This window comes from Marmota flaviventris, chromosome 18 (genome assembly GCF_047511675.1).
Source record: "Marmota flaviventris isolate mMarFla1 chromosome 18, mMarFla1.hap1, whole genome shotgun sequence".
Classification (NCBI taxonomy): domain Eukaryota; kingdom Metazoa; phylum Chordata; class Mammalia; order Rodentia; family Sciuridae; genus Marmota; species Marmota flaviventris.
Window position 1 is genome coordinate 58,899,751 of NC_092515.1, and position 21,225 is coordinate 58,920,975.

Sequence of the window (21,225 nt, forward strand, 5' to 3'; positions counted from 1 at the left end):
TGTGGTGCTGGGGCTCCTGCCGCAGGCTCCATCCTGCCCTGTCCATCTCCACGGGATGATGGGAACCAGTCGGTGAGGACCAGCCCTGATCCACACCGTGCTGTCCAGCTATGGCTCTGGGGACCACCTGGGCAGGGCCCAGTGTGCCTCCACTAGGGCACTGGGACCAGACACTGGGCTGTCCTTAGTTCTCCATGTTAGCCTGTGGCCTAGAGGCGGAAAGGGGCTGACCAGCATGTGGGCAGGAGCAGGGATGACGTCAGAGCTGCTCAGACTGCCAGCTGCCCGCACGTCTCCAGGCCAAAGGCACACAAGGTCCAGCCCACAACAGAACCGGTCAGGGTTCACAGCCCCCTTGGAAGACCAGTCTAAGGATACACACCAACGCCCTTCAATAAGTATGGGTGAAGGCTCCAGGGCGGTCTTCTCTATGAACAAAGAGTAGAAGGTCTATTCTAAACAGCACGTATACAAGCTCCAATGAGTCCTCTCATATGTTTTAAAAAGTTATCCTTCACTGTATTAATAATATAGGGTGGCCAGGTGGGGTGGCGCATGCCTGGAATCCCAGCAGCTCAGGAGGCTGAGGCAGGAGGATCGCAAGTTCAAAGCCAGCCTCAGCATCTTAGCCAGGCCCTAAGCAACTCAGCAAGACCCTCTCTCAAAATAAAAGATTAAAAAGGACTATGGATGTGGCTCCATGGTTAAGGATCCCTGGGTTCGATCCCCAGTACAAATATAAATATATATATAATCAACTTTCCCTGTATCTGCACATGGATCATATATGTGTGTGTATGGTGTGTGTGTGTGTGTGTACTTTTTTATAAAACTGAAAATACCATAAGAAAAAATACCCTTCCTACCTTCAAGCCCAAAGCACAATACAATTCACATGTGTTTTATTCTCTTTGGTAATTTTTTTTTGGGGGGGAGGGCTTCAATTATTTTCTAGTTTACTTTGAAAGGGGGTCTCTACTTGAAGGGTCCCTTTCCCAGACTATAATGATAGTAAGCGTCCCTTTTTGACTCTTAGGCACCTCCAGATGCTGGGAAGCTCACTCTGAAGCATCACAATGAGAGAAAAAGTGCTGCTGTTGCACACGAACATTGATTTCATTTTCAAAAACAGCACGTACCTTATTTTTATTTTTAGTTTGTGAGTTTATGAAGCATTTTACGGTCATATAAAAACATGCAAATAAAGTTGTGCTTCTTCACTTAAAGCGTTAATCAAGTGTCTTCTGTGTTCCAAACCCAGGGAAAGTGAAAAAGAATAAGAAATCAATAGCCCAGGGGCAGTGACCACCACCACCAGCCAAGAGCAATCTGTTCTCTGTGCTTCACAGACCAGGCAGTGAGGAGGCTAGGGCCCAGAGGAGGGCCAGGGTAGGTGTCCATGGAACAGGGCAGGGGACAAGAGAAGCTGTGGTGTGGGTAATCCCCAGCCTGAGTCCAGGGAGATGAGGAGGGGACCCCAGCAGACAAGGAGGGGAACCAGAGTTCAGCAGAACGGACCAGAGAAAGTGGGCAAAGGTCAGGAAGTCTGTAGCTCCCGGTGGCCAGGCAGGCAGAGGCCCATCAAGGGGGGAGTGCCTCTGGGAGTTTACCTGTGAAGGCAGTGGGGAGCCACAGGCAGCCCTGGTCAGACTCGGGCTTGCATTTCAGAATGGCCGCTCTTGTTGTGATTAGGAAAGGAGATGGCAAAGGGACTCAGACCTTGAGGCCAATCCAGAGACCCCAACACTCACTTACACATGGTGGAGCTACTTATTAGATACCAGTTGTGTACCACCACTGTTCTGGGCCTTGAGAACAAACAGGCAAAGCCCTCTAGAAACCTGCGCGAAGGCGCTGACCATGGCGGGCCTGGGGGCAGGGCTAGAGCAACAAGGATACCCAGATGACACCGCTATTTAACATAGTGGTGTAATTTCCAGACTGAGATCGGGGACCGGTGTCAGCACGACTAAGGGAGAGCTGGGACCCCCGAGCAGCCCCAAGATGCGCCATTGAAACCACACTTCACTAACGGCCATGGCAGGTGCTGGGTCTTGGATCAGAACAGGGTGGTTGTAGAAGAACTGGTGGCATCTGAGTACACAAATCTGTAGCACAATTAGTAGGGAGCATCAGCACTGCCGTCTCAGTGGTGGCCAAGGTCCTGTGGTTATGGAAGGTGTTCACATCAGGGGAAACCCGGGGAAAGGCCCGTGGGAGCTCTACCCTCTCTACGTTTCTGTGAGTCTAAAATCACCCACCTCTGAAAAGTACCGTCAGTAGAAAAACTTCAAATCATTCTCAGATAATGATCCTGTTTATTTAAACACTCAAAACTGCCACATGTTCTGAGTGTAGACATGCAGACGTAAACTCATGGAACAAGGCCTTAAAAACATGTCCAATGAGCAGGGCGCAGTGGCGCACACTTGTAAGTAATCCCAGTGACTTGGGAGGCTGAGGCAGGATGGCAAGTTTGAGGCCAGCCTCACTATCTTAGGGAGATCCTGTCTCAATTTTTTATTTTAAAGCAAAAAGGACTAGGAATACAGTTCAGTGGTAAAGTTCCCCTAGATCACTTCTCATAACAAAATAATCCCTGGCTGTGATTGCTCCTTTAAAATGCAGCCAGGGCCAACATATTTTCTTAATTAATATCATTAGTTCTTTGCAAGAAAGAATGGAGGTGGGACCAGGAATTAGCAGGGGAACCAAAGGGGACATTGGCTCTGCCCAGAGAGTTACCCCATGAAGGTGTGTGCAACAGGAAGGACCCTCAGACCCAGCCTGGCAGCCAGGACCCACCCCAGGCCTCACACCTTCCCAGCCTCCGTGTCGCTGGCCAGGGAGCCCAAGTGCCAGGGATGCAGTAGGCGTCCCCTGGCCCCTGGGTTCACGTTCTTTCTCACCATTAACTCCCTTCTCCATTTCAACTCAGAGGACAAGGAAAGAAAGACTCCCACTCTGAGAAGCCGTGTCTCGTTAGGAAGGGTAGCAGGAAAGCCGGCTCAGGCAGGGTGTGCACGGCTGCTGCGGACAGGGCTGCTCTGGCCAGAGGAGCGCCGACTGCTCACCCTCCCTCTCAGCAGACAGCAGCAGCTGTTGATGGGCAGGCTCAGCTGCTGCAGAGGAGTGGGGACAGTGGGGACAGCACCAGGCCAGCTTCAGGAGCCAAGTGTGGTACCCTGAAGGTTGTCTGCAGCCACACTTGATTGGCCTGGGACCAGGGTGGCCAGGCTGGGGCTGGTAGCTATTGCACAGCTCTTCTCCCCCAGCTCAGGGAGGCAGGAGTGAGTCTGTGCCTGGGTCCCTCTGAAGTCCTGAGGGACCAGGGCCTTTCATACATGTCGAGACGCTGGTGCTGTACCTTGGGGAAAGCAGCATCTCTGTTTTGCTGAGGTCTTAGGAACCAGATTTTGAAGTTCTTGTTACTGCTCTGTTTGGAGGTAATGGGAGGGATTGAACCCAGGACCACCTACCTAGCTATTGAGCCACCTCCCCAAACCTTTTTATTTATCATTTGAAACAGGGTCTCTGTAAGTTGCTTAGGGCCTCACTGAGTGTTAAGGCTGGCTTTGAACTTGTGAACTTCTTTTGCCTCAGCCTCCCAAGTCGCTAAGATTACAGGTGTGCATCACTGCACCCAGCTACTGCTGTGTTTAAAACTGGCCCAGAAAGAAGGTGGCAACAAACCCAATGTATTTTCAGCAGAAATCTCCAAAGAACAGTGGAGAAACCTAGCTTCACCAAGAACATGCACCAGCGGGGACACAGTCGGCTATAGCAGTGGTCCTCAGCTGGGAAGGGGAGTGTCAGGATCATAAGAGGGGCTTGTGCAAGCGCTAATTTCCAGTCTCTGCTCTCTGAGTTTCTGATGCAGGGGGCCTGGGAATTTGCATTCCAACCTATTCCCAGGTGACGCTGTGCTGGCTGGCTTAGCCAGTTGTGCTGGAGAGAAGGAATCCTGCCCTACCTGTGTGGGTGGTCACACTCTGGGGACAGCATCCCTGGCTGCGATTGCTCCTTTAAAATGCAGCCAGGGCCAACATATTTTCTAAAAGGCAGGCTCTTAGGAGCTCAGAGGGAGGCTGTGAACAGAGGCCTGGAGTCAGTGCCTGGCACCCTCCCTGGGGATAGGTTGTTTTGATCCAAAAGCAAGTGCTAATTGAACAGGGTCCCCTCTCTGAGACCTGCTTCCATGAGGTCAAGTGGCTCCCGCTCTCTGAGGCAGAAGGAGGAAATGATCCTGACCTGACCTTGGCAGCAATGGAAAAAATTGCTCAGGAGAATTTCCAAGTCTAAAATTGAGCTGTGGGTACGGAGCAGCAGGTAGAGAACAGGAGTGGGTAATGTCTGCCCCCAGGGCCCATGCTGCTTCACGACTTCCAGAAAGTCAGGGTGCTGTGCTCCCCACCCCTCCTGAGCAGGGAAGGGCCAAGAAAGAGCCAAGACCACCGAGGCCTCTCCCTGCGCGTCCTCACCTGTGGGCCTGTGGCAGGCAGTGGGGCCAGAAGTCCGTCCCTTCCTGGGAATGTGGTCACTCCCCAGCTACTGCAGGACGCCATGTCCTTTTCCATTAGACTGTCCTGTAGGTGGGCAGGGCCTGTCTCAGGTGTGCGTGGAGAAGGAGGCGGGGTTTGAGTCCATGCAGGGGGAAGTCCATGCTGGGGCATGGCAGAACGGACTGTGCCCATCTGTCCCAGCTCTCTTCTCTCTTCTTGAACCAGAGAGGTTTGAGAGTTTTGTTTTTAGAAAGGAAATCTGTTCCCGTAGAGAGGGATTCCTTTTTCTATCAGAGCGAGATGCTTTTTATGCCTGGAGGTGTCCAACTGACCCACTGAACAACATCATGCATTTTGTTGTGATTATCACAATTAGCCTTGCAATTGCTGGCTCTCGTTCACTGGGCCCCTCCTGTGTACTTTCCACTATCTCTTTAAACCCTGGGATCCCGGGGCCATTAGCCTGTTACTCCCATCTTACAGATGAGGAGAGCCTCAGGGGCATGAAGGTCCACGGTGGTCACGGGCGCAGCTAGCACTGGGACGCCTCTGTCTGAGCAGTAGCACTCCCCAATAAGCAGCACCGGTTGGTGTCTGCCCCGCCGTGCGCCGGGCTCTTGGCCAGGAGTTGGCATCTAGTAGTGATCCCCGTAAGCTGTGGCTCTGGACCTCCTGGAGCCCCCCAGCAGGGGAAGTAGGTCAGGAGAAGATGTCAGGTGGATTAAATCAAGGCAAGTGGTGATTAAAAATGCTTTTCGCCACAAGGTATCGCGTGCCTTATTTTTAATGATCGTATTTTCCATTAATCTTAAAAATGCAAGCAGAGGTAATTGGCGTTTAATTAAAACCTTCAGTGTATTTCAATAAAGAACATTTTAAACCAGGAAAAAAACACAAAACAAAACAACAACAACAAAAAAATTGTCTTGTCCTTTGGAACTCAGCCTTCCAGCTAGGTAAACCTTCAAGTTCATGCTGCCTTAGGCACCACTGCCACCTGGTGTCAGGCAGCAGAATTGCAGGTGCAGGCTTGGAGGCAGCCACTGATTCTGAAGGTTGCAGAATTGGCACTCTCCAGGCCTGGTTGACTGTTTCAGAGGGTGACCGTACATGTGTAAAGTAGTGGCAGTTGGTTTCAAGTCAGCTTTATTTTAGCCCCATGTCACCAACTGTTGTGTTTGTGACCTACAGGTTATTTCCTTATGATCAAATCAACATTTATAAATTCTTGTGATAAAGTGAGATTAAATATAGAGATAAGCTGGGTCTAAACTCTAGAGCCAATTTATACAAATAATAGTCCTTTATTTAACTGCCCAACTCCCAATATCACAAAGAGATCCCCATAACGTGGTCTCTGGCTTCCCTTGGCCTCACCTCTACTCAAACCCTGCTGATGACTCACCATTTGTCCTTGTGGTCCCTTCTGCCTGGTACGACCTTCTTTTCCCTTTACTTTTTTTTTTTTTTTGCGTGTGTGTATGGAGCTGGGGACACTGTTCAGGACCCAGCACGTGGTAGGCAGGTGATCTGCTGCTGAGCTACACCCCAAACCTTCCACCTTTACCTTCTGAATTTACTCTTCAAATGTCAAATCCAGGTCAACAATCTGGGGAGAATTTCCTTCAAGTAAATTCAGAAATGACAGTGTCACATGGCAGAGACACAGAAGATGTGGCTCTGGATCCCAGCTTCATCTCTTTGGTAGCTGTGACCTCAGCCAACTTACTAAATGTCTCTGTGCCTCAGTTTTTACCCACTAAGTAGGAATAACCGGGGGCGGGTGGGGGGAACACCTTCCCCAGCATTGTTTCAAGATTTAAAAAAAAAAAAACAGATCTGAAGAGCTCCCTCACTCTGAGCCTCTTACCTGCTTACGTGGGGGGGGGGGGTTGTGCTGTGACTGGGACGTGGTGCTGTCGATGACTGGATGCACGTAAAGACTCAGGCCCTGATCAAGGCCCCCCAGTGTAGGATTGTGAGCAAATGGTTTCCATTACCTGTTTAGTTTTGCTTGCAGAGGAGAAAAATTCCATCTCCTGAAGTTAAAAATAGTATGAATGTCCAACTTTGAACTTCCTGCTGTTCTTGCTCTCCTCAATCCATCACTATCTCCTCCACCTGGTACACTCCCCACCCCCCACAAGCTGCAGAGATCCGCGTGTTAGCATGAAAGGTAGTTTTGCAAGGCTATTTTGGGCAATGCTGCTGTAGGCAAATCCCAGTCCATCAGGCACCTTTGTGTTGGCACCTGAGAGAGAAGACTGGTCCCCAAGTGTTGTTGGCAATGTATTGTCTCTGTATCTTCCAGGTAGTCTTAAATGTCACTCTGTTTCTCTGACCAGGTAGTCGATAGTGACAGACCTGAAGGGTCCAGGTTCCGGCTCACTGGAAAGGGAGTGGATCAAGAGCCTAAAGGAATTTTCAGAATCAATGAGAACACGGGCAGCGTCTCCGTGACACGGACCTTGGACAGAGAAGTGATGGCTACTTACCAAGTAAGTACTTTCGCCACACACCCTGTGCGCACGGACATGGCTTCCGAAGGGTTTTCTTTCTGCTGAGTGATCATTGCTGCGCCTCACCAAACCCAAGATTGTGTCGCTTCAGGGTGTCTCTGTAAGCGCTGGATGGATGTGGCTCCAGAGTGGGTAACAGGGAGGGTCCCTATCTTGTCAGTAGAACCCCCAGAGCCGACCAGACTCTGGGTCCTGGAGACCAAGAGAGACACTCGAGGGCAGGTGTAAACCCTCGGACAAGACAGGTGCATCCTTAGAATTCTATGCTAAGGACACTGAGAGAATGCTGTAAGATTTTTGTTCAATGATCCTACAGCAAGACATGGTCCTTAAAGTCAAAAAATTACTTGGTGCTCAGCAATAGGAGTGTGGTCAGATTGTGGCTCTGTGCCAAGGCAGTGTTCTGCTGCCATGTAGAATCCTCTGGAAGGAGTGTCAGCTATGTGGGGAGACCCAAGGTACCCCACGGAAACAGAGCACTCGCTCCGACATCCACTGTGAAAGAGAAACCAGAGTGCTCATGGTTGGGCTGGGTGTGCTGGATTCCTCTTTGGTTTTCTTACCTGCCCCACTGGTTTGCTGTGGGTTCTGAGTGAGTGGAAGGTGGTTTGAGGTGCTGGAGACGTAAGGTGCTGGACAGATGTAAGGGGCTGGGGTGGTGCGCAGGGAAGCCCTGCCAGGCAGCAGGTCCCTGCCGAGCAGCGCAGCCCAGATCCTCAGTGGAGGAGGAGGCACCTCCCAGGCTTCCCTCTCCAAAGCCTGGCTGAAGGGCTTTCTGAGCATCTGCAGGGGCACCACCTGTTGGGGGGCACCAAAGATGAGGCACAAGTCCTCAACGGAGGCCCAGTGGGGTCTCTGGTTGCTGTAGAAATAGAACATTGATTCCCTTAGACATTCCCAGCTCTCGCTGGCCTCGCCAGGAACTAGAAATCACTGGCAGCTGTTGGTATCCAGCTGCTGCAGGGACAGCCAGCAGCAGATTATGGATAAATGCACCCTTCTCTTTCCATGCCTGCCTTGGGAATACCCCTGAGGTTTCAGGTGCAAGGAACTGAGGAAAGGCACGGCGTACTTCAGTGTGCATGGCACAGTGGTTGTGACCTCCTGGGCCAGGCAAAGGCCATCCAAGTCAGCACTGCCATTTCCTGACCTGAGTGATCTCAGGCAACCCACTTACTCTCTATGATCATGTGACTTGTCCTTGAAGGACAGATAGAATCCACACCTCTAAGGACAGTAAAAGATGAAGTGAAGTTATTTTGCAAACATTTGGCACAATGCCCAACACTTAGCAGGTACTCAATAAATCTCAATAAATCAAAGCTACTCTTGGTAATTATTCTCCTGAATATTTCTGAATTTTCCAGTTAAGTTCTTCAAATTTCTAGCATCAGTTTCCTAAGTCCAACCCTGAGAAGGTTGACGTCTGCCACAGACGTCATTTCATTCTGATGTTAGACAAATATTCCAGCCTTTGCCGCCCCTCCTTCAGTATCAGAGGGGGATTTGGTACGAATCTGTGCTCAGGAGCTCCCTGGGGGATTGGAGACACAGGACAAAGGATATGGAACAGGAGGTCACCTGGAGCATTCCAAGCCCTGGGGCCAGGACTGGTAAAACCAGAGAGGGCACATAGTGCCGGTGCTCAGGTGTGAGACCTGGTGCTCTTGGGGGACCCTGGTGGGGGGTGCTTGACCGTTCGGATGCTCAGTGACTTGTCTGAGGTCTGTGCACTCCGGGAGGGGGTCCAGAAAAGTCACCCTGCTGGGTGTCCTCCCAAGTTCAGAGACAGACTCTGGGCCACCATCTGCCAGGGCCTCAGTGAACATTCATAGACGGCACTGACCTCGATCTGCAGGGATGGGAAGAAATCCCCTGAGATGGCAGACATCTGGGGACAGTCACAATGGCAGGGAAAAGAGCTCAAAGAGTGACCTCCAGAGCTGATGAGAGCCGGTCCTGGCTTCCTGGATCTCTCCTTCCAGTGCCCAAGCTTTGATTCAAAGTCCACTGATCTTAGTCTCTCACCTTTGTGAGGCGTGGCATGCCAGGAAGTGGTGCCCCAGGGTGGTGTGGCTTGGCTTACCCTGGCACAGAGCCGTGTCCCACTGAAACTCAGTGGGAAGGCAGTGTCTCACTCAGGTGGCCCCGGGGCCACCATCCACCCCCAGGAGGGTGCAGTGTCGCACGCCCCCTCCTCCCGGCCTCACCCCTTCCCTCTAGACCTGTCCTCCTCGCTGAGTCATGTCCTCGCTGAGGAAGGTCTCCTAACTGCTGCGCATGGCTCTTCTGTCTCTGGGCTTAGTGACAGCTGCTCTCTGTGGACCCGCTTTGGCATGGGAATGTGCCAACCCCACGTTCCAATCTCCTACTTAGACGGAACTCTCTGTCTTCCTGGTGCAGCCAGGGCCACCACGTGAGGGTGATCAAGGTGAGCCGAGCCCTGAGCCTCTGGATCCCCACCCTTTAGCTCCTCTTCTGCAAGCTTCCACGGTGGAGAACGAGGACCCGCGGAGAGACGTGACGGTGGCGCCGATGTTGTTGGTTTTTGGAGTTTTAAATGCTACTCACGCATAAGGACATGTCAACGTGTTGACATTTCCCACATCCAGCAGGAGAGCATCTTGGTGACTGAAGCCGCAGGGATCTGCGTGACGAGGCGTCATCTGGGGTACATTTATTCTTGGCCCTGATCGTGGATCGTCATCGAAGCTACTGTTTACTGAGCGCCGCGTGGCAGACGGCATGCCAAACTCTGCGCGTACGTTCTCTTATTTAATCTCTTTCACACAAGAGACTTCAGAAGTAGGAGTTAACACCATTTTACAGATAAGCACAAAACCATTACACAACTTTTCAAGGGCTCACAGCTGGTGTGTATTGGATTTGGGATCCATGGCCCTCTCCCCAGCTCGGAAGCCCTGCATTCTCAACCACGAAGGAGCGCTTCTTCCTGCCTCCACCCCAGCCAGGCTTTGACCCCAGCAGCAAGCCCCCTTTCCTAGGACTGTCACTTGTTGGGGCTGGGAAGGGTCTGATGGGCTGGATGACCTATTGCTTCTCAAACACCATCTTGTTCCACGACCCTCTGCCACCCTGCCAGCCCCTACCCCAGCCCCCAGAGGGCTTCCCATGCTTCTGACCCACAGTGACACCTGGCAAGGTAATTTAGCTCTTGCAGGATCCAGAGCTGACGTATTAATGCAAAGCTTCCTGAAATATTACTCATTATTATGCATTTTGCCAGCGTTTGAGTGATTTGTGAACTCGTCATTGGAATAAAGCACTGTAAATGATTCATGAATGACCAAGTTTATGAAATTCTATAAAAATATTAGCAGGTGGTAATGACTCCCTCACACCATGAGTGTAATCTGCCGGCTACAGATTTGTCAACAGGGGATGACAGGAGTGGGCGACAGACTGGCAGGCAGGTGGGGCCAGATGGATAGCTTGAGGTGGTCTCCACCGGGGGTATGAGGCCAAACAGGAAACAGGACAGATGGCAGTGGTGGCCAGGTGCCCCCAGCAGGAGGCTGTCTCCCTGATCTGGCGTCCATGGTAGAGATGCACAGATAACCGCGGATGTCAGAGTCGGGTGGGAGAAGAGGACATTTACTGAGCACCTATTTCATGCCAGAGAACTCCCCAGGGCCCTGACCCACACAGACCTCTGAAAATGCCCTCTCGTCTTGCCATAACCAATTGGCTGATTGAGGACCAAAAGTGTTCCCAAGACGTATTATCATCGTCACTACCAATGCTGGTGTCAACCTTCTTGACCGTTGCCATGTGCCAAGGTCTGTGCTAAGTACCTAAGTGGTGATCTCCTTTACCTTCCCTGAGGAGGAGTTTGGTGCTGTCAACATGCTCAGCCACAGAAAGGCCGCTGCAAGGCCTGTCCTTGGCCTCCCAGTGCAGCAGGATGGCCGCGTCCGCTCCTGTGGGCACAGGCAGAGCGTGACATCAGTGCCCACGGGACGCACATTTACCCAGGCCAGGGGGCGTTTGGTCGATCGACTTGTTTATGGGACTGTACTCCCCCAGACTCGTACTGGAGATGCCCCAGCCCTGGGTAGCAGGGGCCAGCTTTCACTGTTCTGGTCACCCCTGAGGCCGTTTTCTCAGAGGAGGTTCTTGGTGGTGATCCACAAAATCCCCTCCAACTAATCTACAAATAAAGGGGTTAATTAAGAGTACAGGTACCAGCTGAACTGCCTAAGGGCCACGTGACCTGACTCGAGGCTGGAGAAGGTGGCCCTACAGTCACTAAGGTACCATCCCAGTGCAAGGTCTCTCAACTTGGGTGCTATGGACATCTTGGGTTGCGGGGTTCTTTGTCATGGGGCTGGCCTGGCAGTCGCTGGTGGTTTAGAGCCACATAGTCCTGTCAGTCAGAAAAGCCTCCAGAGAGCTCCAGTCGTCTCCATGTGGGGAGGGAATGGAATTCCCCCGTGTGAGCAGGGCTCTTCTCATGGTGGCATTGCTGCCACCCTGTCCTGCCGCTTTTACACCAACGATACTCAGGATTGGACGCAGCCACTCTGCTTGGCTGCCAGGAGAGCCAAGTGACTCTGTGCCCTCATGCACCCTGTGGACCCCAGTCTGCAAAGCACCGCTGCTGCTTCACGTCTCTCTCTGCCACGGCCACACCACCTGCTTTGTCCCTGCAGAAACACCTGGATCCCACGCAGGCCTCTAGCTTCAGGCTCTCAGGTACAGGACAGTCAGCTGGCCAGGGGTGGGCTGGAAGCTAGCTGCCAGCGGTGGCTTCGCACAGATTCCTGGTATTCCTGTTCCCAAGGAGACCCAGGCCACACTTGGGAGGGTGGACTTTCACACCTGTGATCTTACCTTCTGCTGTCATTATGATCCTGCTAGTCATCCTCTGGTGGCCTTAGAAAGAGCTCTGAGTCACAGGAGACAAGGAGCTTGGGTTGAGAGCCCCAGCTTTGGTGGTGGTCCTACTGGGTTCAAAGTTTTGACTCTGCTATGGGCTGAGCCCCAGGAAATTGCCATTTGGTAGGTGAGTGAAGGGAGAAGGTCAGCACTCATGTTTCTGCCCGATACCCGCTCACCTTCGGCAGGTTATGCAGGTCTAGGTCTGTTGTCCCTTCCTTAGGGTGCAAATGGGATCAGGGTACCATCTCCCAAGGGTGTGAGAGCCAGCGGGTAGGGACTCAGCGTGAGGCTCAGCCTGTCACTTGGAGCTGGAGCTAGGAGCCATGCTGTCACATGTCTGTTGACAATTGAAGCTCCCTGTGGGCACAGCAGAGTGGCAGCACTAGGTGTCCAGGTGGCAGTCAGGCAAGTGACATAGCGGGCGTGTAGAAGAGGGTGGGTCAATGGAGCGGCCTCCAAGGCATGGCCCCAACTGGCAGCATACCAAGCCCAGCCATGGGCTGGATCAGAAGCCCTGGGGGAGGGTCCTGCCCTCTGGGATTTGACACACCCTCTGGGTCTTTCCAAGATGCCCTGAGAGCCACTGGTCTAAATATTCTCACATTGACATCGGTACAGCCATTGGATTTATTAATTCACTTCCATGAAGGTGACCTTTGAGCCAACATCCTTACTGTCCTGCCGGCACTGTAGCCATGCACACGTCTCCGGTGCCATGCCTTGCCCTGGGGAGCCCTCTGCCCAGCCCAGGCTCCTCAGAACTGCCTTCTGCTTGTTCCATTGATGACTCCAGGGAGCCAGGCAAATTTGACCAGGCTCCTCTCTGGGGCCACCTGACTTGGGAGGGCTGTTCAAGGCAGCCATGCTGAGTCTTTGCTGATTTCTTAGAAACCAGCCTGAGGCCAGAGAAGCAGGTGTCTCCAGAAGATCTAAGCTGATGCCACTAACTCCTCAAGGGGGACACTGGCCTGGGCTCACAGAGCCAGCCCTTCTGCCCTTAACACCCGTGGTCTTCAATGAGGCATTTGTGGTTCTCAGGCTTTCCTCCATGTTGGACTCTCCCGGAGAGAGCACTCGCCTAGCATGCAGGAGAACCTAGGGTCGATCCCTAGAACCACCAAAACAAAACCAAGCTACCAGCCTAAGCTGCATCTCCAACCTCAGTTCAGAACATCTTGGGTGTGAAAGGCACCGGTATGCTACCCAGCCTCTCCAGGCATCTCCACGGTGAAGCCAAGAGAGAGAAACACCAAGTCAATATTACCCGTCCACGCCGCAGTTTAATCGTAACTAGATAACTAGCAATGACACCCACCACGTCGGTGGGTTGAGAACATCAAATGATGAGCTAACGTAGGAGTTTCTAACATAATAGTAGAAAAATCATCCTGTTTCCCCTCAATCAACTGCTACCTGAAGCTAACCACTTTCTAATGTCTTTGAAAAGAAATAGGAATGCAGAGAAACAGGATTTGATAAACAAATGAATAGTTGTCTTCTGATGGCTTTAGAAAATAAGTAATTCAGGGTTTGGCGGCAGCCTCTCCCCCCAGCTCCTCGGAGCATCTCCGTCAGCTTTCGGGTTCGGCTTTCCACGTTTCCGAGCACTTCATTTGTGCACCCTGCCTTATCTGCCAGGTGCAGCTGGTGAAACTGAGGCATGAAGAGGTGGAACGGCGCTGCCTTGGCAGCCCGGCGCCTGGATTAGGCTGCAGAGTTGCTCCTGCCTGATTATCTATTTGGTCCACTAAGCAAAGCCGCGTCCTCACTCAGGGCTGGGGAAACACATTTTTCTCAACTTCATTAGCACAGACTCCTCCAAAGAGGCTCAACTTGACTCCTGGCAGGCCAGGGAACCCACGCCCTTCCACTTGCTCTCCCCTCCCCTCCCTGGGCTTGTGTCCCAGCACCTGGCAGCCTCAGCAGGACTTCATGGAACCAGCCCAAGGCCAGATTCTCCTTGTTGACTTAGGTGACGAAGCCTAGTCGGCTTCATCACTGCTACCTCTTCAAATGACTTGGTGGCATTTTCTCTCAAGGTACTGAAGCATTACTCAGAACTGGAGAGCCTCGGGGCGCGGCGAGAGCAGGTGAAGTGGCCGACTGCTCTGAGGCCAGCCCTCGCAAAACCTCCTGCTCTTTCATTACCCCTCCCTGATGAGCTTGGTGACAGCCCCTCTGAGCCGGGACCCCACACATGCGGAAGGACATCCATGCCAGACCCCATCACCACCACCTCGGCTTTCACCAACATGCATAAAGAAATTTCTTTTTTATTTATTTATTTATTTAGTGTGTGTGTGTGGTGGTGCTGGGGATTGAACCCAGGGCCTTGTGCATGCAAGGCAAGCCCTCTGCCAACCCTAACAGTTTTCATTTTTAATTTGCTAAGATGAGCAGAGGAGGGAAGGAGGGGTTCGTTGGGCTGTGGGCTCAGAGGTAAAATAGACAGAGGCTGATTCCTCCAGCTTCTGTGGGTCAGAGGCCCACGGCTTGGAGGCCGCACGTGATTGAAATTGTTGGTGAGAGACTCTGAGACTAAGGTGGAGCCCATTAAAGTAATTTAGAAAGACTGTGGAGGAATCGGCCCATGCACCGTGGCTATAAGGCCAGGACAAAGGTTGATGCAGCTGGGAAGAGACCCCCCAGGAGCACCTCCAACACAGCGGCCGACCACCGCCCGCGGTGAGGCTCCTGCCAGGTGGCTCAGGAGAGGGAGGAGAAAGCTGTAGTGGGTAGTTGGCAGGCAGCGTGGAGGCAGCCATTGATCAGGGCCCCTGTGAAGCCAGCCTGGGTCCCTCGGGAGGTGGAGGGGACTGAGTTCCCCCAGCAGGTCAGAAGCTGGGAGTCCTGGGCTCAGGGACAACCCAGTGTGGCCCACTGCCCTCTGGCTTGCCCTCCTCACATGAGCTGGCTGCCCAGAGCTTGGGCCTGGCTGCAGCAGGTGCTCCACACACTGGGGTTGAAGTGGGGAGAAGCCGCGAGCAATCGCTCAAGGCGTGAAGGAGCGGCCTTGTCCAGCTGGGCCTCCTGCCCTGGTGCGGAGAAGGCCAGGAAAACGAGCGGCAGGGGCCAGCAATGGGGCTGGGAACCCCGAGGGAGCCCACGTGCCAGGGCAGCACGTGCCCACGGCCCCTTCAGGCAAGAACTCAGCTCAACAGACTCGTCACAGACCCACGTGGGCCACGCCTTTCCTAGGTGCCAGGAGAGAGCAGCCACCACCTGCAGCCTGCGTCTGGCCTCATGGACCCTCGGTGACTGGGTACTAGTGAGTACTCAGCACCGGGGGCAGGGTGGGGGCAAAATGTGCTGAGAATAAACAGAAAGACAGGAGTGCTGAGGGGAGGGGCCGCTTGGTCCAGGAAGGCCTTGATGGGAGATGACATTATGGGAGCCTGATGGAGAGTCGCCTGAGGGACCCATGACATCAGGGTTTCCCAACCAGGGTCGATTCTGTCCACGGGGTCATCAGGTACTATCTGGTGTCACAGCTGGGGGGGCTGGGAGCCGGCCCGTGGGTCAGGGTGCTGCTCAGCGTCCTGCCCTGCCGGGCAGTCCCACGTGTCAACCGAGTCCTGTTTGGACCTGCGTCGGGCTGGCCACTTTGCAGGTCTGGAAATATTTCTTGGTGTGTTTGCTCAGATACTCAATTGGCTCGAGGGTTTGAGAAGTCTGTGTCCATCTGTGGGAACCACAAGGGACATGATCCCTGTCCTTGTCAAGTCTATCGTCCGGCCTTGTAACAAATCAATTCCACCCCATGACAAGGGACAGGGAGCAGGAACAGACTCAGAAGGACATGAGGTCAAAGCAAGGGCTCAAGAACAGAGAGACAGGTGAGAAGGAGGGGGACGGGGCAGGAAGAGGGTTCTGAGATGGGACAGAAGAGAGTTGCGCCTCTCCGGGATGGGCAGGCCGTGTGGGCAGTGGGAGCACAGGAGGGCGGGGGGAGACAGGGAGGGAGGCTGCACAGGTCAGCTGCTGGAGGACTGCAGGCTGCAGACTGGCCTGACCAGATGCGGATTAGACGCGGACAGTCCCGCTAACCACGCCGAGGAGCGGGAGGCGCTGAGTCCTGTTTCTGGGTCTCTGGACCCACAGTGACAAGTATCAGATAAAGACCATTTTCACTCAGGAGCCTGGGAGGTAAATGGGCTAATCCAAGTCCCTCCCAAGACAGTACGTCCCCCGGGTGGACAGTGCAGAAATTGGAGGTGGCGTGGTCACGCAGCCTTGCAGGGCAAGGTAAGGAGCTTAGGTAGAGAAGCCTTGGCCTCAGAGGTTTTCAGTAAGGGAGTGACAGCCAATTTGCATTTCAGGAAGATAAGATTTATTTGAACAAGTCAACAATAACATCCAAATTACCATGAAATAGGAATTAATTCAAAATCGCACTCATTTGTTGAGAACCCACTACCTACCAGGCACTGGGGGAAAAGCAAATAAAGGAAAAATCCTGCCTTCCCCTGAGCTCTGCTTCCGGAAGCCATTCTTCATTTCTAGACCTGTGTGTGGAGGGAGGAGTGTTTTATGTGTTGCAGGTCCTCCGCGCTTAGTCTGGCTCAGTCTCCAGGCCAAGAAAATAGTCTTTTAAAACTCCAAACTTCCAGTGCTTTCTGCTGCAGGGGTTTATCGGTGGGCCATCTCGGAATTACTTCTTGCAGGCCGCTGGCCAGAGCTGTTGGCTGTTGATTTGTCTGATTAGTATCTGTTTTTAGATCTTTATTATGAGGAGGGCTTATCATTGCTCACAGTGAAGCACTAGGTACCAAAAGATCACTTCCATGTTATTATTCTTTCTTCTGAAGATGCAGATGTTGGCATCACGGGCTCCCGTAAGCATCTGGGCCTATGTTGGAAAGATGGCCTGCTCACCAGAACCCTGGCTGATGCTCTGCAGCTCAGGGGTGTGTGTTCCTGCCAACGGGCAGAGCTGGGCCTGTACACTGTGTCAGAACAGAGGCTGTGGAGCTGGACTGGGGGAATGCAGCCTCCCAGGATGACGGCTTAGCCTGGGGGTGCGGGTGAGGCAGGTTGGGGGGTGTTGCCAGGAGGATGCTGGGAGGAGAGCCCTGTGCTCTTTTGAAGTTGACCTTGTTCTCCTTTGATTGACAGCTAGTTCTTGGAAACAGCACTTGGCCAGAGGGTTTGAAAGGCTCAGAAAACTGGCCCGGGGCCTGTCACAATGAATCCCCGAATACAAGCCCGATCCTGAGCTCTGCTGAGGTCACCAGGTTCCCGTTCAGTCAGTGTCGGGGCCCTGCACTTGGAGGCTCTGGCCATCAGCAAGGAGTCCTGCCTTACAGTGGTGTTGCCCCGGGATGGGGTGCAGGCAGCACCCCTGCACCTCACAGTTCCTGGGGCGGCTGGGTGGCGTGGGGGCAGTGCCGCAGCATGGCCCGTTTTCTCCTCGAGCTTCGTCTCCTGACACCCTAGTCCCAGATGGGCCAGATGTCTGGGAAGCCATCCCAGTGGGCATAGAACTAGGGGGGAACGGGGTGTTTCTTGGGAGCACACAGTGGGGGTGCATCCTCTTTGTCCCCCGCAGGAGGTCCAGACCCTGAGGCAGAGGGAGGGGACCTGTGGTGTGGGTCTGCAGTGTGGGTCCATCAGAATGGACATCCCCCCAGGTGCCTTCGTCTTCCCTGGGCTCTGGCCTCACCCAGCCCTCTACGCTGAGTTGGGTCAGGGAGAACATGGGAAATGGGGAAGGCCGTCTCCTGGAAGAGAAGCCTCTGGAGACTCTGTACCTGTGGTCCCACTGAGTAGCCCCTGTCTCCACCCAGCCCACCCTCACGCCCCTCTCCCCAGGAAAAATTAATTCAGTGGACTGGGGAGGTGGGGTCAGGTCATGGCATGCGAGAATGCAGGCGTGACACAGGGGCGGGTGGAGGGAGAAGGCCCTCACTGACACCAGGTCAGCCCGGCTCCTGTCCTGGGGGCACAGCTGGTTTCCCCAGTGCTCTCTGCAGACCGGGAGCAGCCGAACAGCCGGGCCTTTTCCTGAACGTCAGCTAGGGACTTTGTGAGGGTCATTTTCTTCAGACAAGTGGGTGTCAGGGAACAGCTGAGCCATGGTTCCCAGGTATGTTTCCGGAGGAGTGTCCAGCTCCAAGCTCTGCAGCCACCTCTTAGCTCAAGGTGGCCCCCCAAAGTGACCTGTCCAGGGCCATTTGTCCACTGCCGGGGCAGGGGCTGCTAGACCAGGCAGCTCCAAACAGATTCGTGCTCTGGGCCGTGAAGCCCCACCCACCCACGAAGTGCCATAAAGGTAGAGGCTGTTTTTGTCCATTTTTCATGGAGAAAGCGAGGCTTCAGGAATCTCAGGAAGGAGGTCACATGGTTGGTAGTTAAAGAATCAAGTGACAAATGTACCTCCTTCCCTCCCGAGCCCAGGCCCCCACACTGGCCCCGTCACACACCAGGCCGGGGCTGCTCACCGTGAGCCATGATTCTCCACGGCTAGATGCTGGCTGCGGACGGGCGGCCATATCCAGAGACACTCGGTACCTTAGGGCCTGAGGGTGCTCTGCCTCAGGGTGGAGGCCAGGAACATCTACACACATCCCACGCCCGGGACAGCCGGCCCTGAAGGGTGGTCTAGCCCCCGGTGACAACGGTGTGGCTGCCACCGTTGTGTGGCTGAGAAACCCTCAGGAACCCTGAAGCCATGAAGCAAAGTCGTCTTGCGGGTGGCACCCTTTCAGCTGGCACCTTGGCAGGCAGGTGCGCCTGGCCAGGGTCCCTGCCCTGATGCTGAGTCCCGTGACGCGGTTCTCAGAACTCACCATTGCCCATTTTTCATTCTGTGTTGTGCTTTTTTAAATGTTTTTTTTTTCATTGCAGAAGACAAATTCCATTTCCTTCCTCCTGAGGGAAGCTAATTCCAGCAAAGGCCATTTGTCTTTGGTACCTTAAGATCTAGATAATTTACTGCAAGTTTGTTTTTTATTGAAAATTATGTAGATATTATTCAGAAACACAATTTCCAACTCTATGGCACACTTAAGCGGATTCTATTTCAAGTGCTAATGCATATACTGAGGAGATCTGCTGTAATGTGCATTTCTTAAAGATTCTTTTTTTTTTAATGACTCACTGCCTTTGAGACCCTCCACCTTGGGCTCCATGAAGTGCCGAAGGACGAAGGTATTTTAAATGGCTGTTGTGTTGTTATGAGTTGTTACCATTCAACTGCAATTCAAACTCGTGACACTTCATGTAGATTTTATGATTAATGCAGAAATAATATGCACTTACATGCGTTTATGATGTTTAACTGGTGGTTCCAAATGTGCTTCTTCGTGCTTGGCTGGAGCATGCCCTTCTCTGGAGCTTGTGGACACACTCTCCTTCCCTGATCATGTGACTTGAAAAGGGACTATTTATGAAAACCTAAGAATTAAAAGATGCCCTCCAACACACAGGGACCCACCCAGGTTCATGTGTATGCACATGTGACTTCTCTGCTTCCTTGGAAACACTGGATACACTGAAAACTGTGACTGGTTCTTTAACATTCACAATGTGCATTTGACAAAGTAAAGACCTGCAGTGAAGTAACTTGGTTAAGTCAACATATCCCCCAATTAAAAAAAAAAAAAAAAAGTCTGAGAACTGCTATTGTTAAAGAAATCACACTTTGGATAATATTTGAGGAAAAGTTGAATTAATGGAACCAGAGTGTTTGGCATGGAGATGCCTAGTGAGGGCTCTTTTGCCTTCCTGAGATACTGTGTGGTTAGTCTTTCCAGAAAAATGAAGTCAGAGAAAGATTCTACCATTAGTTAATTAGAAACAAATCAATGAAATTGATGGGGTGAAATGAGGTTTCCGTTGCTGTCTGCTATTTCACTGTCAAGGAAGGAGGGAGTCAACCGACGAATGAAGAAATAATTGCGGTACGCCCATACAATGGAATATCATACAGTCACAAAAAAAGAATAGAGATATGTGCTACTGCATGCACACACCTTCAAGACACTCTAACTGAAAGAAGCCAGATGTAAAAGGCTCCATGTTGAGTGACTAGTTATGAAATAGCTGGGGCAGGGGAATCCCCAGAAATACAGTGAACGAGTGGAAGGAGACGGAGGGAGGAGGGACAGGGAGAAACTGCTCAGTAGAATTGGGGTTTCTCTTTTTGATGGGGGGACTATTTTGAAACTAGACAGAGGCGGTTTTGCTCAACACTATAAATGTGGTAAATGCCACTTTAAAAGGACTGTAGATTTTGTACAAGTCATAAATGATTTGTAGATTCTTGCCTCAATTTTTAAAAATCGGAGGAAATGAAAAGAACTGGAGTGGAAACCCGTGTGAGGCCCAGGAGGCCTGGGAGGCCCGGGAGGGCACGCTGCCGCATCGCATTTCTCAGGGGAACGGGGGCAACTTGTCCAGGTGAAAACACTGAGGGACTCGTGCACCGGGTCATCAACGACGTCTCTGCTCTCATTCGTTTGCTGCTGCTTGGCTTCTGAGTGTGCTTTTGTCTGTGGCGGTCTTGACCCGCGGTGCTTGTCTTGGATCTGTGAGCTCCGGGAGGGCTTAGGCCACGTGCGTTACAAGGGCTTTACTGTGTTGGCACAGCGTTTGTAAATGGGGAAACTAGAAGTCATTCAACCAACCTCCAGCGCCTGGTTGGTGGTGAAGTGGCGTGCGCAGCACACAGCAAGCTCCACAGGGTGCAGTCGAGAGGGCTCCTGTCTTCCCGGAATCGCTTTCTCGGGGGAAGCGGGCTGAAGTGGCAGCTCTGACCACGAGCACTGGTAGGTCCCACCTCGTCTGTCGGAGGCTGCGCTCAGCGTTTACATGTGCGCTCGGTAAATGAGTGCAAGTCAGCAGCATCTCTCTGTCCCTGGGAGCACTGGTTCCGAGAAGCCACTGTCACACCACACACTGTGTGCGTCAGGCCCACACACCCACCCTCAGGTGGGTGGCTTTCTAGAAGGACTCACGATCTCAGCCTACAGTTGTCTCCGTGGCTAAGATTTATCACAGTGAAATGGTCCTGAGCCGAATGGTCAGCACGAGGAAAACACATGGGCAGGGTCTAGGGCACCCGGGCACAAGCCTCTGACTCCCTCACCAGCATAGCCACTTGGAAAAAAATCAGAGGACAGCCATCAGTGAGCTGTGACAACATATGGACGTGTCCCCTGCCAGGGACACTCACAGAGACTTGGGCCCAGGGTTGTCATTGGGGCTGGTCACATGGATCACGCATAAAACTCCCGACGCCCAGAGGTTGGCATCACCCACACTGTGTGCACGTTCAGGCACAGCGAGCCCCTCTAACAGAG

General features: G+C 52.8%; 1 protein-coding gene across 1 annotated transcript in view; it reads left to right on the forward strand.

The window, feature by feature from the left end:
- Positions 1 to 21,225, forward strand: part of Cdh13 (cadherin 13) — an 873,075-nt gene that overhangs the window by 476,224 nt on the left and 375,626 nt on the right. Inside the window, exon 5 of the mRNA XM_027933116.2 lies at positions 6,848 to 7,000. Coding sequence (XP_027788917.2) covers positions 6,848 to 7,000 — 153 coding nt within the window. The remainder of the gene's footprint in view (positions 1 to 6,847; positions 7,001 to 21,225) is intronic.